At 36.4% G+C, this 17,099-nt stretch overlaps 1 protein-coding gene across 7 annotated transcripts in view; it reads left to right on the forward strand.

Moving 5' to 3' along the window:
• RPS6KC1 (ribosomal protein S6 kinase C1) overlaps positions 1-17,099 on the forward strand; it is a 199,864-nt gene that overhangs the window by 85,443 nt on the left and 97,322 nt on the right. For all 7 annotated transcript variants that reach the window (XM_012459629.2, XM_064383496.1, XM_021677181.2 and 4 more), the window contains one exon: positions 11,882-11,997. In XM_012459629.2, coding sequence (XP_012315052.2) covers positions 11,882-11,997 — 116 coding nt within the window. The remainder of the gene's footprint in view (positions 1-11,881; positions 11,998-17,099) is intronic.

The raw sequence follows: 17,099 nt of genomic DNA on the forward strand, positions 1-17,099 counted from the left end.
GAGTGCTGTAGCCTTTGTTGGAGAGGCTTCTAGGGACTCAATTTCTGACCACTAGGATCGGCAATTCACCTCTGGCTAGAGTTGGTTTAAATGCTCCCATCCTGGTGTGTGTTAGTTGAGTTTGGTCCAGTTTTCCTTTCTGTTCTAACAGGACAGCAGTTGCTGTTCAGCATCCATAGATGCTCTCTGTACCATGCTGCTGCTGCTGCTGGGGGTGGTATCAGCAATTCAGGGCTCCTTTTTTGTGTCTTTTCAGTACCTCTTTCAGCAATATGAAGTTAAAACCAGGTACTATGAGTGCTCACCTGATTTTTGGTTCTTATAAAGCTGTTTTTATCTGTGCAGATAGTGGTTAACTTGGTGTTCTTGTGGTCCTGAGGATGTTTGGTAGAGCTTTCTCTTCTGCTATCTTGTTCCACGGTCCCCAGTCTCTCAAATCTTAAATGCAAGACTGAAAAGGGTCAAATTATGTTCAAACTACTGTATCCTAGAACAAAGCTCAAAAATGTTGATAATAGTTAGAAAAACATCCACCACCCAATAAGATAAAATTCAAAATGGCTGGCATGAAATAAAATGTTACCATTCATGCATAGAAGCAGGAAAAATATCCCCTTCACTGAGGGAAAATGAATCAATCTAATCCCACCTGGAATTGACAGAGATGTTAGAATTATCAGATAAGGACTTTAAGAGTTGTTACAACTTTATTTATTATCTTGAAAAAGTTTTTGTAGAGACATGGAAGGATTACTAAAGACCAAACTGAACTTCTACAGATAGTAGCCACAGTGTCAGAAATGAAAAATACAAGGGTTATGATCTGTAGTAGATTAGGTTTTGCATAAGGACAGATTAATGAACTTGAGGACATAGCAATAGAAACTATCCAAAATAAAACGTAGAGAAAAGTATCTTTAAAAATTAAAAAAAAAGAAAGACTTCGCTGAACTATAGAACAATATCTGTGTTTGGAACTGGGACATGTGAAAGTGGATGGGGGAAACAAAATATTTGAAGAAATAATGCCTGAAAGCTTTCCACATTTGATAAAAACAGTTTGTAAGTCCAAGAAGTCTGATAAACCCCAAGCAAAGAAACATGAATACTAACTACACCAAGGCACATGATAATCAAATTGCTCAAAACCAGTGATACAGGGTAAAACCTTAAAATTAACAGCAGGCAGAAGGGAAAAGACAATTCATGTATGAACAAAAATATGAATGTCATCAGATTTCCTGTTGAAAACAATGTAAGCAAGATGACAATTGATCAATATATTTGAGTAGAGAAAAAGGTGGGAAAAAACCTGTTAGTTGAGATTTCTATACCCAGTGAAAATATCTTTAAAATAAGGAATTGTTAATTGGGAGTGATGACTATGTTTTGTTTTCACTTTGATTTTTTTTTGTTGGTCTACCTGAAGATTTGACAATTTTGTTGCTCTTTTTGAAGAACTTTTTTTTTTTTAAATTTTTATTTTTTAGACAGAGTTTTGCCCTTGTTGCCCAGGCTGGAGTGCAGTGGCGCTGTCTCGGCTGACTGTAACCTTTGCCTCCCAGCTTCAAGTGATTCTTCTGCCTTAGCCTCCTGAGTAGCTAGGATTACAGGCATGTGCCACCATGCCTGGCTAATTTTTTGTATTTTTAGTAGAAACGAGGTTTCTCCATGTTGGTCAGCCTGGTCTCAAACTCCCAACACTAATTTGTTTTAAAATTTCCTTTGTTTTCTCTATATTTTTTCAATTTTCTATTTCATTTTTTTCTCCTTTCCCTGTTTTCTTTTATATGGTTTGCTTTTTATTTTTTAGAATTTATCTTAAGAAGTGAAAGCTTAGGTTATTGATTTGGTATCTTGTTCTCAGTGTAGTTGTTTAAAACTATTAGTGTCCCTCTAAGCACTGCTTTCACATCCCATGAATTTAGATATATTGCTTTGATTTTCATTCAACTTGAAATTCTTCTTTAATTCATGTATTATTTAGATGTGCATTCTTTAGTTTTCAAATATATGTGAATTTTCCATTTTTTTATTGTTGATGTCTAGTTAATTGTTATGGTTGACATCCATATCAATATGGTTTGCATGATTTTAATTATTTTACATTTATTGAGATTGTTTTGAGGCCTAGTACATGGTCTGTTCTGGAGAGTGTTCTTTGTGTGCTTATAAGGAGTACATATTCTGCTGTTTTTGTGTGGAATATTCTGTAAATTCAGAATTCAGTTTGGTTTTTAATACTGCTTAAGTTTTCTACAGTATTACTGATTTTCTGTCACTTGTTCTAGCAATTATTGAGACATCTCTGATGAATATTGTTGAATTGTCTATTTCCTTATTTCTGTCATTTTTTTGCTTCATGTATTTTGGAGATCTGTTCTACTAACAGATGCAGGTATGTTTATACTTGTTTTAGCTTCCTGGTTAATACAATGTTTTAACATTATAAAATGTTACTGTCTGTGGTAACTTTTTTTTTCCTTAAAATAGATTTTGTCAGATATTGGTATAGCTGTCATCTCTTATGGTTACTTTTTGCACAGTATGTTTCCATTTTTTATTTACAACCTGGTTGTTTCTTTGATTCAATGTGTATCTTCTATAGCCAGGATATAGTTGAATTCTGTGTAGTTTTTTTTTAATCCAGTCTTAGAAATAATCTCCACTTTTTGATTAACATGTTTAATTTATGTACACTTAATGTTTGACAATGTATAGAATTCAACCATTTTAAATGGCATTAGTTAAATACATTTGTAGCTGTATAAGCCATTTAAGTCAGTATAGTAACTTGTTGCTAATCTCACCCTGTGTTTGATTAAAATTTGCTCTCCTGTTTTAAGGAAGAGAAGGAACCCAGAAAACTAGTGTGGGCTTGTGGTTCTTCCTTAACCTTGGATTTAATTTGCTCTGGAAACATAGAACTTTAGAGATTACTTACCTGGGGCCTGCAGGATGTCCATCTGGGAATGATTATTGGTATACACTATTACCTATTGTATAGTAGTAGTAGTAATAATAATGGTTATGATGGTCTCTCTTGTAGTGAGAACTCAAGAAGGCCAGAGTTCACATGCAAAACAGTGTATTTTGGAAAGGATTTGGTTCTTAATTTGCCATTTCAAGATATATGTTTGGTGGATCTAGATGGAATGGATTTGGTGTAATTAAAACAACAATGAACCCTTAAACTTCTGTTGATACTTAGGAAGCTTAATGTAATATAACCTGTTGGCATAAAGTGCTGAATTTCCCACAGGGTCACCACTGAAGGAAGAAAGTCTGGACGAGTAGTTTCCTGGCATATGCTTCTTGAATTGTTGGCTATTTTGGTGTCAAATTTTATGTTGAGAGTTTCATGTTTTAATGACATTGTTTACTGGAAATTATAGCTTGGAAAAGAGAGCCACTTTCCTGCTTCATTAGAAAGCTAGGTAAAGCATTGATGTGGGGTAAAGTAGCTGTGGAGTTTTATATTCAGATTGTATGAACAGTAAACAGAGCATCTAAAATAACCACTTGCACATTGCAACAAACACATCATCATTTGCTTAAAAAAGAGTTATAATTACAGTTGACGAAGCATGGACACCATAAAAAATGCATTAGTTTGGCTTGACACATTAATTACCTGTTTTTGCAGATGTTTTTATGTATTGTTGTATGAACAGTTTACAAAATAATTACAGGAAAGTCATATGGAAAATAAACTAAGTGGGTGGTTTCTCATCTAAATATTTTCATTCATGTGAATCTGTGAGGCACAGCTGCTCTATAGCAAAAGCAGAGAGATAGATAAGGATTCTCGAAGTGTTTTTTATTTGCCCATCTCTGGCATCAGTATCACCACATTTTTATATCTTTAGCAATACAGTTTAAAAACATTTGAGAGTGCTGGTTTATTCCCTGTGATTACTGAAAAATCTTTGATTCTGATCAGAAGAAATATAGATATCTGTGATTATTTTAGAGTAAACCAAATGAAACCAAAAAATCCAAAATGAAAATCTATTATTTTAGTACTGACAGGTTATTAGGCACCTTGAGAAAGGGTTAATCATTATTTTGTAATTACTTGAGTTATGCAGTTTTGTATTACTTATAGCTTGTTGTAGCTTTATAATTTGTCATGTGTAAATTGCACAGTTCAGCTTATTTGTTCTCTCTTATGAAGTATTAAAACTGTAAATCTGCTTTTTCTCAGAAGCATGCCATGTTATCATTAGTGTTCTCAAAATGGGTTTCATCTGAAAAATAGCCAGGTCATTATATAGAGATATTTTGCCTTTATAAAATATTAAGGAACACATCTTTCAAAATTATGACTGTCAAATAATAAAAAGATAGTTGTGTAGATATCATTCTATTTACACAGTGGTTTATACTTACTTAGAATATTTGTGCTATATTTTCCTCATGTTATGACAATTTTTCATAAAATTAAATCAAAATATAGATTCCCTTTTAAGTCCAGTCATGCTGCTTTTGGACTGTGTTCCCCTGTATTCCTTTTGTGTGCATTTCAGCTACACAGATGAAGAAGACCATAATTAAAAATACTTTCCCTGTTTCCCTGACATTCATTTTATGTAACTATTTCTTTTTTTTTGAGACAGGGTCTCGCTCTGTTGCCAGGTGCCAGGCTAGAGTGCAGTGGCGCGACGTCGGCTCACTGCAACCCCCACCTCCTGGGTTCAAGCGATTCTCTTCCCTCAGCTTCCCCAGTAGCTAGTATTATAGGCGACTGCCACCACAGCTGGCTAACTTTTGTATTTTCAGTAGAGACAGGGTTTCACCCTGTTGTCCAGGCTGGTCTTGAACTCCTGACCTCCAGTGATCCACCTGCCTCAGCCTCCCAAAGTGCTGGGATTACAGGTGTGATGTTTAACAAAATTTTATTGAAGGTCTTCTACATGTAATGTTCTATGACAGTGCTGAGATGACTATAAACATTGAGATGACCATGTGCCTGGAACATAGTAGATAACTATTAGGCATCTCTTAAGGGGGATAGGAGGGGCAGGAGTAAATGATAGAGAACATTTAAACTCTGGTGGCTTATATAAAGAAAGTTAATTGCTGGGGGAGATTTTCTCTGTTACTCTGAAATAGTTTTCAAATGTGATATAGTCTGAGACTATTACTTGAATCATTCAATTTTTTTTTTTTTAAGACAGAGTCTTACTGTATCACCCAGGGTGGAGTGCAGTGGCACCATCTTTGCTTACTGCAGCTTCTGCCTCCCAGTTCAAATGATTCTCCTGCCTCAACCACCTGAGTAGCTGGGATTATGTGTGCCACCATGCCTGGCTAATTTTTATATTTTTAGTAGAGATAGGATTTCACCATGTTGGCCAGGCTGGTCTTGAACTCCTGACCTCAAATGATCCACCCACCTTGGCCTCCCAAAGTGCTGGGATTACAGATGTGAGCCACCACACCTGTCCTCATTCTTTGAATCATTTCAATATGGAGATACATCTGTTTGTGTTACAGCAGTCTGAAGAAAGATGGAATGGAGTCTATTGTAATTCTGATGTATTAATACACTAAGTCAATTTAATTTTTAAGAAATGCATTAAAGGAGTCTGAAACTTCATGGATTGAGAATAATACACTGATTGATATCAGTAATTCTCTTGATCACTTTGTATTATTTCAAAGGAAAAATGGGAATTAATATCATGGCATCAAGAAAACAACTATTGGACTCTAGATTCTTCCATAGATTTGCTACTTCTCTTAAGATGTATCTTGTGGCTAGTGAAAGAATGACCAAAATCCTTTATTGTACTATGTTCCCCTGTATTCCTTTATGGGGCTCAGGAGACTTTCCATGTCTACCATTATGGCAGATTAAAAATTCATAATTTATGTGGAATTTCATTTCCAAATTTTCCCTGATTATATTTTATTTCTTCTCATAAGGAAAAATTTTAGTTTCTTAGTTTTGCCTCTTTGTTTCTTTTTCCTTTGGTGTCTCTCATTAGCTCTTTGTGATGTTTTAATCTTAATTTTTTATAAGCCATTTGACTTTAGAACATAAGAGAACTTAGGGGACTGCTATTATTATTTGGATAAGAGTTTCTCATCATTAAGAGGCTGACCATTTTTATTGCCTGGCCAGTGTCTCTGGCTGGAGTGCAGTGGTGCCATCATAGCTCATTGCAGCCTTGAATTCCTGGACTTAAACAATCTTTGCATCTCAGCCTCCCCAGTAGCTGGGACTACAGGTGTGTACCACTAGGCCTGGCTAATTTTTTAAAAAAATTTTTTTTGTAGAGATGGGGTCCCACTATGTTGCCCAGGCTGGTCTCAAACTCCTGGGCTCAAGCCATCTTCCTGCCTCAGCCTTTCAAAGTGCTGAGATTACAGGTGTGAGTCATCATACCTGGTCAGCAATGTTATTTTGAAGGGAGTAAATAAGTCTTTTGGATTCCCCTCTTTGAAAATTGCATAACAAGGAAAAATACGTTAGGGAGCAGGAAGAAATTGTTGAATCTAAGAGAATACTGTCTCTATAGGTATTTAACACTCTATGATATAATGATGTATAATATTAGTTTTCATTTAGTGTTACTGATAGTAGAAAAACTGCTAAACAGCATTGAAAACAATCACAATTGAGGCATTTGCCTGGGTATCAATATTATTATGACTTTTACTTTTTTTATTCTTTGGTGACTCTCTGAATTTCTAGGGGTCACATAAAATTGGTTTTGAAAAAAACATTAATGGGGGTTGACTAAATGCAAATGGAAAGCAGATTCCCTGACTGGTTCATGTTATACATGGAAAGGCTGATGGCTTCAGAGTTGTAGTAGATGTGTAGAACCATAAATTACTGTTCTTCTCAAGGTTGCCTTTTGTTGTCAGAACACTTAGCATAAGGCAGAAATGGTAGGCTGTACCTGAAAAGAACAAAACACCATTAAACATAATAAATCAGCTCTTAAAAAGAACTACCAAGGCCATCTCAAATGTGAGTTTTCTTTTATGTGACTAAAGTTGTAAAAAAAAAAAAAAGCAAAAAAGCAGCAACAAGCAAAAACTCAAACCCAGTTTGATTTGGATATTCTTTCTAATGTGATAAATCTGAATGAAATCAAGCATGCTTGACTAAGCACAGTGGTATAGAGCCCACTGGGAGGGTATTTGTAGTGTAGAGAAATAAAGATAAGAATATAATAAAATGTGACTAACTAGAGTCTCATGTGGGGATTAAGTTCTGTGCTTGTGGCAAAAATCAGACAGAGTCAAAATACTCTTAATAACCCTTAAAATTTCCCTTGAAACATAGATATAGACATATTATCTTTCAAGATGTTTAAATTGGCTTGTCTTCCTCTAGCATGACTTTTCTTTCGTTGAACAAATGATGAGGCTATTAGTTATATTCTTTTTAGTGACGAAGGGTAGAATTGGAAGAACTATTTTTTTATTCTGGGTTGCAAAACTGAATTTTATGAGTTCCGTGAGTAAAAATGCCTCTTGATTTTTATTTTTTATTTTTTTTTAGATGGAGTTTTGTTCTTGTTGCATAGGCTGGAGTGCAATTCTCCTGCCTCAGCCTCCCGAGTGGCTAGGATTACAGGCACTATAATTATAGCCTGGCTAATTTTTTTATTTTTAGTAGAGATGGGTTTCGTTAGGTTGGCCAGGCTGGTCTCAAACTCCTGACCTCAGGTAATCCATCTGCCTTGGCCTCCCAAAGTGCTGGGATTACAGTCGTGAGCCACTGTGCCCAGCCAGATTTTTTTTTAATGGGTAAATAGGAAAAGGCCATTGTTTTCCAAATAAATCTTTGAGTAATAAGGATGTTCAAGAGACCAGTTTTTCTCAGAAAGGCCTATTCTCTTTTACATGGTGTGACATATGCCTCTTTGTAGCTCCAGTTTTCTTGTATTTTTGTCTGTTGTCTTTCCATTCTGATTCTACTCTGCTTTGTTGCCTGACAGGCACCTTTCTCAGATTCTTAGGTTTGTTTCTCTGTATCTTTGTTTCCATGCTCACCTGTACTTCTCCTGCGCTCTGTATTTTTCTTGTTCTACTCAGAAACAGTAGAATAATCAAATTCAAATTCAGTTATGATACTTTATATTAAAAGGTAGCTTAGGATAGTGGCAAGTACCCTGAAGTATAGTCTAAGACATGCTTTAGGTTCAGGCTCTTATAGTAACTGTGTAACTGAGAAAGACATTTCACATTCCTGAAACTTAATTTTCTTACTTATAAAAGAGAGGAAATAGATTTCTTCCTTTCTTTTTTTTTTTTTTTGTGACCGAGTCTTGCTCTGTCACCCATGCTAGAGTGCAATGTTATGATCTTGGCTCACTGCAACCTCTGCCTCCCAGGTTCAAGCGATTCTCCTGCCTCAGCCTCCCGAGAAGCTGGGACTACAGGCGCACACCACCACACCCAGCTAATTTTTGTATTTTTGGTAGAGACAGGGCTTCACCATGTTGGCCGGGATGGTCTCGATCTCTTGACCTCATGATCCACCCGCCTTGGCCTCCCAAAGTGCTGGGATTACAGGCGTGAGCCATCACGCCTGGCCATGAAATATATTTCTTATAAATAGAATATGATATAATGAAGGGTACCAAATGGTGATGGCTTCTTGGATAAGTTAGAACTTCTGGATTCCATTATCTGTATACCATGCCTTCTTATAAAACTTTTCTTAGTGACTGAAGTCAGAGATGGTACCCTGAGAAACACAGGATGGGTAGTTGAGTGTTTCTGTAAATTTCATCAACAACTTTGGATTTTCTCCTTATGTCTACTCAGATACTCCCTATCAGAGATCCCACTAATCATCCTGTATCTTTCCTCCCTCCTGATCAGAAATTGAGAAGGTGAAGAAACACAGGTTGTCTCAGTCCACATTAAGACATCTTTTATGGTACACCAGAACTTTTTAAATAAAGGTTATTAAATAATGGGAACAGTTTTTCTTTTCTTTTTTCTTTAAAGACAGAGTCTTGCTGTATTCCCCAGGCTGGAGCACAGTGGTTCATGCAGTGGCATGAACATGACTTGCTGCATGCATCATTTCCTGGGTTTAAGCGATCCTCCCACCTCAGTCTCCCAAGTAGCTGGAACCACAGGTGCATGCCAACACGCCTGGCCGATTTTTGTATTTTCAGTAGAGACAAACATGGGGTCTTCCTGTGTTGCCCAGGCTGTTGTTGAACTCTTGGAATCAAGCAGTTCTCTCACCCTGGCCTCCCAAAGTGGTGGGATTATAGGAGTAAGCCACTGTGCCCAGCCTAGTTTTTCTTTTTTTAAATGTCTAAGCCCAATGAAAATTCTTGCTCTAGATGAATGATTAACAGATAATCATTGTGGACTGTCTGTGTGTATTTTAAAATGGAGAACAAGAAATCAAGCAGGTTAGTTAATTAAACATTTTTAGTCTATTAAAATCTGTTTAAAGTCACATTTGTCAATAATTTGACTAGCTTGAAATATCCTGGAAATCTATAGAATCATCTTTTTTTTTCCTGGTACTGACAAACCTGAATAAGCATCCAGGAGCAGAAATCTTCCAGAGATAGTTTTTATTCTTGGATGCTGCTATTGATTAGCGGTGATCGTGACCTCCTTTTAAGGGACTGATATGGAAGGAACCATAGTATTTATGTATAAGGTTACTGTGTTTTTTTTTTGAGACAGAGTCTTGCTCTGTTGTCCAGGCTGGAGTACAGTGTTACAATCTCAGCTCACTGCAACCTCTCCCTCCCGGGTTCAAATGATTCTCCTGCCTCAGCCTCGTGAGTAGCTAGGATTACACATGCCTGGCACCACACCTGACTTATTTTGTATTTTTAGGTGAGACGGGGTTTCACCACGTTGGCCAGGCTGGTCTCAAACTCCTGATCTCAGGTAATCCACCTGTCTCAGCCTCCCAAAGTGTTGGGATTACAGGCGTGAGCCACCACACTTCGCCTGTATATAAGGTTACATTTAAAAAGCCTTTCAGTATTTCCATCACTTCATTGTAGTTGCCTTGGAAGTGGAACCATCATATTCAGCAGGAGTCCATTTCAACTTCTGACTTCTGATTCTTATTTCTCTGTTACTATGTAGATTGCCTAGAAAGTTGCAGAAAAACCAAAAGTCTAAAAAATGGTAATTAGATTATAAAATATGGCTTTAGGTGTTCCATATCTTGACATTTTTGAATTCCAAATTATTTTGTGAGATGATTTTCTTTAACAAAGCAAATTTTGAAACTTTTATTAAAGCTTAAGCACACTGAATTAAAAGGGGATTTAAATTAGGGCTTGGAAGGCATAATCTGAAATTAGAAGAGCTAGTGAAAATGGAAATAGCAGACTCCAGACACAGTAAACTCTAAACCAAAGGACTAGTATTGTGTAGAAATAGCGAACAGCTGTTATTTATGTGGCATGTTTTATCTTCAAGGTATGTTTAGTTATTTAAGTGATTTTCATAGAATATACTCATTTTTCAACTGAGTAGAAAAACCTTCTAAAACCTTGCATTTAGGAAGTAAATTGTAAGGGTAGAGGCAGAAGTACACTGACATTTTAATTGAGGGTTGAGCAGTTGGAGAGTTAATAAATGTACATGGTTCCACAGTTAAAAAGCAATAGAATTTTTTTTTCCCACACCAAGATGTTATATTTGTGAATTCCTCATGAAGTAGAGAAGAGATGGAATAGTAATATAAAAGCTGTGAAAGGAAAGTTATTTAGCAAAATTGCAGTGCCAACTTTGTTGCAGCTTTTCGTTGAGGTCTGTATTTAGTCAGAATTCTTTGGTTTGCATGTGCCAAAATCCAAATTTGAACTATCTCAGGGAAAGAAGGTCAGGAATATAGCTTCACCTGAAATCAGGGATGCCATTTACACTAGAGGAATGTAGGTTCACCTGAAAACACTGGGATTTCTTCCTATTTTTTCTTTTAAGCCTCCCATATCTACTTTCTGAGTCAAGGTCATTCTTTCAGATTTACTTTTTTTTTTTGCATTGTCAGAAACCAGATGTTGGCAGTTTCTACTCCTCTTATTTACAACTTGAATAACAGAGAAGGTCCGTCCAGTTTGTGTTGTGACAATTCCTCCCTTCTTCAACTGTGGCCAGGAGGATAGGGTTCTGTGATTGGCTCAACTTATGACTAGGGGGGTCCACCATTGGCTAAATGGACTTTGGTGATTAGAGGGACTGACATCTGAAACAAGAAAGCAGCTTTCATTCAAACCACCTGGTTAGTGATGGGGAGAAGGGGTAGAAGGGTATGATGGGAAGAAGAAAGGGACATTTCCCAGAAGCAGGAGAAGATGCTGTTCCAGGCAGAAATAAGAAGAGGGTTCTACTAGTGGTCGTTTGGGGGAAATTATCTGCTTTATTATAAGTCAGTTCACTTCAATTCAGCAAACCAGGAAACATTATTTTGTAGGATTTGGTTTTTTTCGAGAAAAACCAAGGTTGAAAACACACACACACACACGCACACACACACACACACACACAAACATCTGTTGCATTTGGTCCCATTTGTTGAGTTGCTTAGCTGTATCATGTCTGGACTATGACTAGACTTTTTGTCTTCAGAGCTTTTTACAAATATACATTTCTTATACATTTTACTCCTACTAAAATACATCAAATTATCAATACATATTTGAATAAGAGAATGTTAGAATTTGGATACGTGAGATTAATGGGTTAATATTTAGACTTGGTTGATGTTAATAACTTGCATATCTTTTCCAATTTTGAATATCTCTTCTTTTCGGTTAGAATGTGAATAAGCAGTATATTGGGTAGAAGGAAGTTAATTTTCAGAATGTATTGAAGCAAGTGTATTTTTCACATGTCCAGACCTTTTTTTTTTTTTTTTCTTAAGGAGAGTCAAGCCCTACTCGTCGAGAAGCTGTGAAGAGAAGAACAGCTGAGTATCTCATGCGGGCAGAAAGTATCTCTGGTCTTTATGGGAAACCTCAACTTGATGATGTATCTCAGGTATGTCTTATATTTTGTTATGTATTCAGTGATTTTTTGCTGTGTGGTCTCTCCGCTTTATTTCTAATTAAAATGTTACAGGATTTTATTTTTGGAATTTTATTAATAATTTTCATAAAGGTTGGTGGTAGAAAGGAAAGCATTATAGCAAACCACCAAAAGTGGAATAAAATGGGACTTGCTTTCTCCTTTTCTTGGCCTTTTATTAGCTCCTTACTGTAACCTTAATCCCCTCATCTGTAGATTGACAGTAATTTATACTGTTATGATACCTATTTGTATTTGGACTTTTTAAAGTTAGATTGTGATTCTTGTACAATTGTTCTCCAGTTTTATTGATTCTTGTTAAAACTATTCATTTTAAGCATAAGTTCTACAAGTATATGCTGTTGGTCACCTGGAATTATACAAGCATAATCCTAGCAAGGATAGTTAAGGTTATTTGGGACTTCCCCTAGACTTGTCTAAAATACAGATGAATGCTGAATACGTTAGAAACATTGAAGATTATTTTTGTTTTTATGCCGTATCAACCTGGATTTGACAAATTTCTGGAGGAAACTTCTGTTATTTTTTCTTTATATCAACCTAAGTTTTTCTAATGCAATTTAAGAATTGTATCTTCTGGAGATGGGAAAAAGTGTATATTTTCTTAATTGATCTAAGAGTCAGGCAGGCTTGTTTATATCCAACTCTGCCACTCAGAGTCATAGAAGATTGGACAAGATACTTAATCCCACTCTGAATGTCAGTTTCTATATCTGAATAATGAGGATATAGTAATTTTTTGCTGGGTAGTTATTAGGATTAAATGAAGTTAAAAAAAATTGCTCAGGGTGGTCACAGTGGCTCATGCCTATAATCCCAGAATTTTGGGAGGCTGAGGTGGGTGGATCACCTGAGGTCAGGAGTTTGAGACCAGCCTGACCAACATGGAGAAACCCCGTCTCTACTAAAAATATAAAATTAGCTGGGTGTGGTAGCACATGTCTGTAATCCCAGCTGCTCGGGAGGCTGAGGCAGAAGAATTGCTTGAACCTGGGAGGCGGCAGTTGTGGTGAGCTGAGATCGCCCCATTGCACTCCAGCCTGGGTAACAGGAGTGAAACTCTGTGTCAAAAAAAAAAAAACACTCATATGTGGATTATACATATACACATAAATCAAGTGACTCTCTAGCACAAAGATCAGCCCATAAACCAAAGACTTAAGTTTTAGCCTCATTCTTCATTTCTCCTTTGTATGCTGCTTTATATACTTTTTCCCACATATTTTTATGGTTGGTATACTTTTTGAAAATGATAACAGTTATTAACATTGTACTAATCAGTGTAAGACATTCTGAGACGTTTTAATGTTAAATGTTTGACCATTTCTTATAGAACAGAAAGATTGTATTTCATCTTGCAGGTAATATATTATTCTAACATAATGATTATGTTTTAAATGACATTATTCTACTGATTCATTTTCAGATTGTGAATTACTGTGACTCTTCTAGTCTGTATTCTGTTTGGTAATCTTATTTTATTCTCTGTTATTTGTTCTTTTAATTATATTATTAAATTTATTTCCTTTACCTTTTCGACATTGAATTTTATCTTTTTAAGTGGAATATTTATGTAAACATTACTTTGATTAAATTCCCATTTTCCATGGGATTGGCAACCTTCCTCCTATGGAGAACTAATGTGTTTATGCTCAATTTCATTTTGGGGGGGGCATTGATAAAAGCGTTAACATAATTCCCTGTGAACTTGTTTTACTAAATCCATCTTGTATATATTCTAAAAGTTTTAGGGATTTAAAATTATCAATATTATATTCATTCTTATAACATTAAATTTGAATGGTCTACCTTTATTTATTCATGTAATCCTCCTACTTTTGCATTTCTGTTAGTTTCCTATAGGCATGTCTATGAAGCAGTAATTTCTTAGGTAAATGAATATGTTGAGCCTCCTGTATAGTTTTGACTAGAAGAATAGAACCATGAAGTATATCAGTCAGAATTTCTTCAAGAGTAACTTTTTTTTTTTTTTGAGACAGAGTCTCGCTCTGTCACCCAGGCTGGAGTGCAGTGGCGCAATCTCGGCTCACTACAACTTCTGCCTCCCAGGTTCAAGTGATTCTCCTGCCCCAGTCTCCTGAGTAGCTGGCATTACAGGTGTGCACCACCACGCCTGGCTAATTTTTGTATTTTTAGTAGAGATGAGGTTTCACCATGTTGGTCAGGCTCGTCTCAAACTTCTGACCTTGTGATCCACCCGCCTCAGCCTCCCAAAGTACTGGGATTACAGGTGTGAGCCGCGATGCCTGGCCTTTTTTTTTTTTTTTTTGAGATGAAGTCTTGCTCTGTCACCAGGCTAGAGTACAGTGGAGTGATCTTGGCTCACTGCAACCTCCACCTCCTGGATTCAAGCGATTCTCCTGCCTCAGCCTCCCTAGTAGCTGGGACTAAAGGCACATGCCACCAATGCCCAGATAATTTTTGTATCTTTAGTAGAGACAAGGTTTTACCATGTTGGCCAGGATGGTCTCGATCTCTTGACTTCGTGATTCACCCACCTCGACCTCCCAAAGTGTTGGGATTACAGGTGTGAGCCACTGTGCCTGGCCCAAGCATAACTTCTAATGAAAATAAAACAGAAGAGATCTAATGTAGGAAAGCTGATTACTTTTGATTATACAGTAATTCATTAAGCATGTGTTGAGACTGTATGTACAATCAAACTAGATATACTTTGGAGTTATACAAAAGATGATGGTACGGTTTCTGCTCTTCAAAATCCTGTAGCATAGTTGAGGACCCATATATGTACATAGTTGAGCAAACAAAGTTAGACTGGTAAGAGCCATGTAGAATAATGGGAAATTCTATCAGAAAGGATAAAAAGGGTTGCCTTCTGAATCTCATTTGTTATGTAGGATTTTTTCAGTTCTTAGGCAAGGAGGCTAGAGGAGAGTAGACACAGTATTTTTCTTTTATGACAAACATTTGTTTTTTAAATTTTCCTTTTATATGTGATTTTGTTAAGCCTGGCCCTTTCTGGCCAAGAGCATGCTTGATTATTTTCTTATGTATAATGTAAGTTAAATGTCTTCCAGAGGGTTGTGATTAGCTTGGTGAATTCATTATTTCTCTTATTTAACCATCATTGGACCTGAATTTCAACCAACATGATGAGAGGATTTGTATAAATGAATTCAAAGTCCCCTTTAGCTCAACTTCGGCGCAAAGCAGATATTATTTATCTCTGGAATTAGTGTGCAAACATTTCTTTCTAGCCTGGTTGATGAAGACAATAAAGGAACGCTTTTTTGGTTTTTAAATTTTTGTTAATTATTGTTCTCTTCTTTGGTACAGTAAGCCATGACTCCATCGTCAGGTTTTCTTTGATGTTTTAAGTGTTTGCTTTATTGAACTTTAGAGATTCTTATATAGTAAATATAAAAGTCCTAAGTTTCCCAGTCACTCATGTTAATATCCTTTTCACAAAAGCACAGAAAGGAAATAAAGCACTCTTACTCTTTTCTTCATTGCTTCGTTATTAAAAGACTCCAAGAAAATTTAGGAGCAAGTTTCAGATAAAAAGGAAATGAGTTTTTTTTGAAGTAAAGGTGAAATCTTAACTGAAGGAGACAGATTTCTTTCTTTAAAAAAAAATTGTAGACAACATTGAATGATTTAAGAATTAATGTTCAAAGAGGATCTCCCTGGAAAATAGTTTTTTTTTACTTTTTTTAGCTATAGGAATTTTAAACTCAAGATAAAATTTAGAAAAAGACAGTAAGATGTGAATGAAAATTAATATGTAGAATATATGACATCTGAATATTTATAGATTTTGGATATAACTGATATAATAATACTGAAAGTATTTTTCTATTGTGCATTTTGTTTACTTGTATTATTAGTTGATATTTTTCCATTATTCTTTAGAAAATATTTTAAATTTACCCTCAGTGAGACATGTGCTCAAGTCAGTAATAGGCCTGCAATTAACTGTCAGGCTTGAAATGTGACCTAGTGCTGCTCAGAAGACTGGGTATTAGGTTTGGTAGATTGCCCATGAAAGTCTTTGCAAAGCCAAAAATTCATGAATGAAGCCAAATTCAGGAGCTCTGGCACAGTTAGACATCAGAGTTCAGTGTGATTTCTTGATACATTCTTTGTAGTGCTTTCCTTTTGTCCTTGATTACTTATTTTCCCGCAATAATGATTACTCTCTCTCAGGTTATTTGAGGAAGAGTAAGTAACCCTATTCTAAATGTGGTTGGTGAACCAGCGGCCTCAGCATCACCTGAGAGCTTGGTGGAAATGCAGAATATCAGACCTACTCAATCAGAATCTTCTTTTTAACAAGATCATCAGATGACACATACACATTAAAATTTAAGAAGTACTGCACCAACAGATTGGGAAGAATAGAGAGAGCTCTCATTGAGAACAGGAAATAATATCAAGTGAAAAAGACTGTGGCCAGGCTGAACAGCAACTTTGAAAACAAATCCTCAAACAGAAACAAAGCTGTTTAAAGAATGTACAACTGGCCTGTAATCCCAGCACTTTGGAAGGCTGAGGCAGGCGGATCACTTGAGGTCAGGGGTTCAAGACCAGCCTGGCCAACATGGTGAAACTCCATCTATACTAAAAATACAAAAAAAATTATCTAGGTGTGATGGCACATGCCTGTAATCCCAGCTTCTCAGGAGGCTGAGACATGAGGTTATCATTTGAACCTGGGAGGCTGAGGTTGAAGTGAGCTGAGATCGTGTCACTGCACTCCAGCCTCAGTGACAGAGCGAGAACAGGAATAGTAAGTAGGTTTTAACTAGTGTGCCAGTTCTAATCCATGAGTATTGGCTGCCAGGAGCATTGTGTTGAGAAGAGTTGTGAGGCTGTGGGATTAACAGAGATGCCTGCCGTGGACTTGACCAGTTGAGTGATAGGTACTTGCCACCTCTGCTTTTGAAGATTGTTGGGTCATCATGTATTCTTGCCTCTCTTCCTTTGTCTTTAGTCCTGGTACAGATGAATACAACTATTCTTTGCCTCTCGAGGCATCTTCTGCTATAATAGCTAATAAATGTAAGTGAAAA

This window comes from Aotus nancymaae, unplaced genomic scaffold (assembly GCF_030222135.1).
Source record: "Aotus nancymaae isolate 86718 unplaced genomic scaffold, 86718_ANA_hifiasm-v0.15.2.pri h1tg000032l_0, whole genome shotgun sequence".
In the NCBI taxonomy this organism is placed as follows: Eukaryota; Metazoa; Chordata; class Mammalia; order Primates; family Aotidae; genus Aotus; species Aotus nancymaae.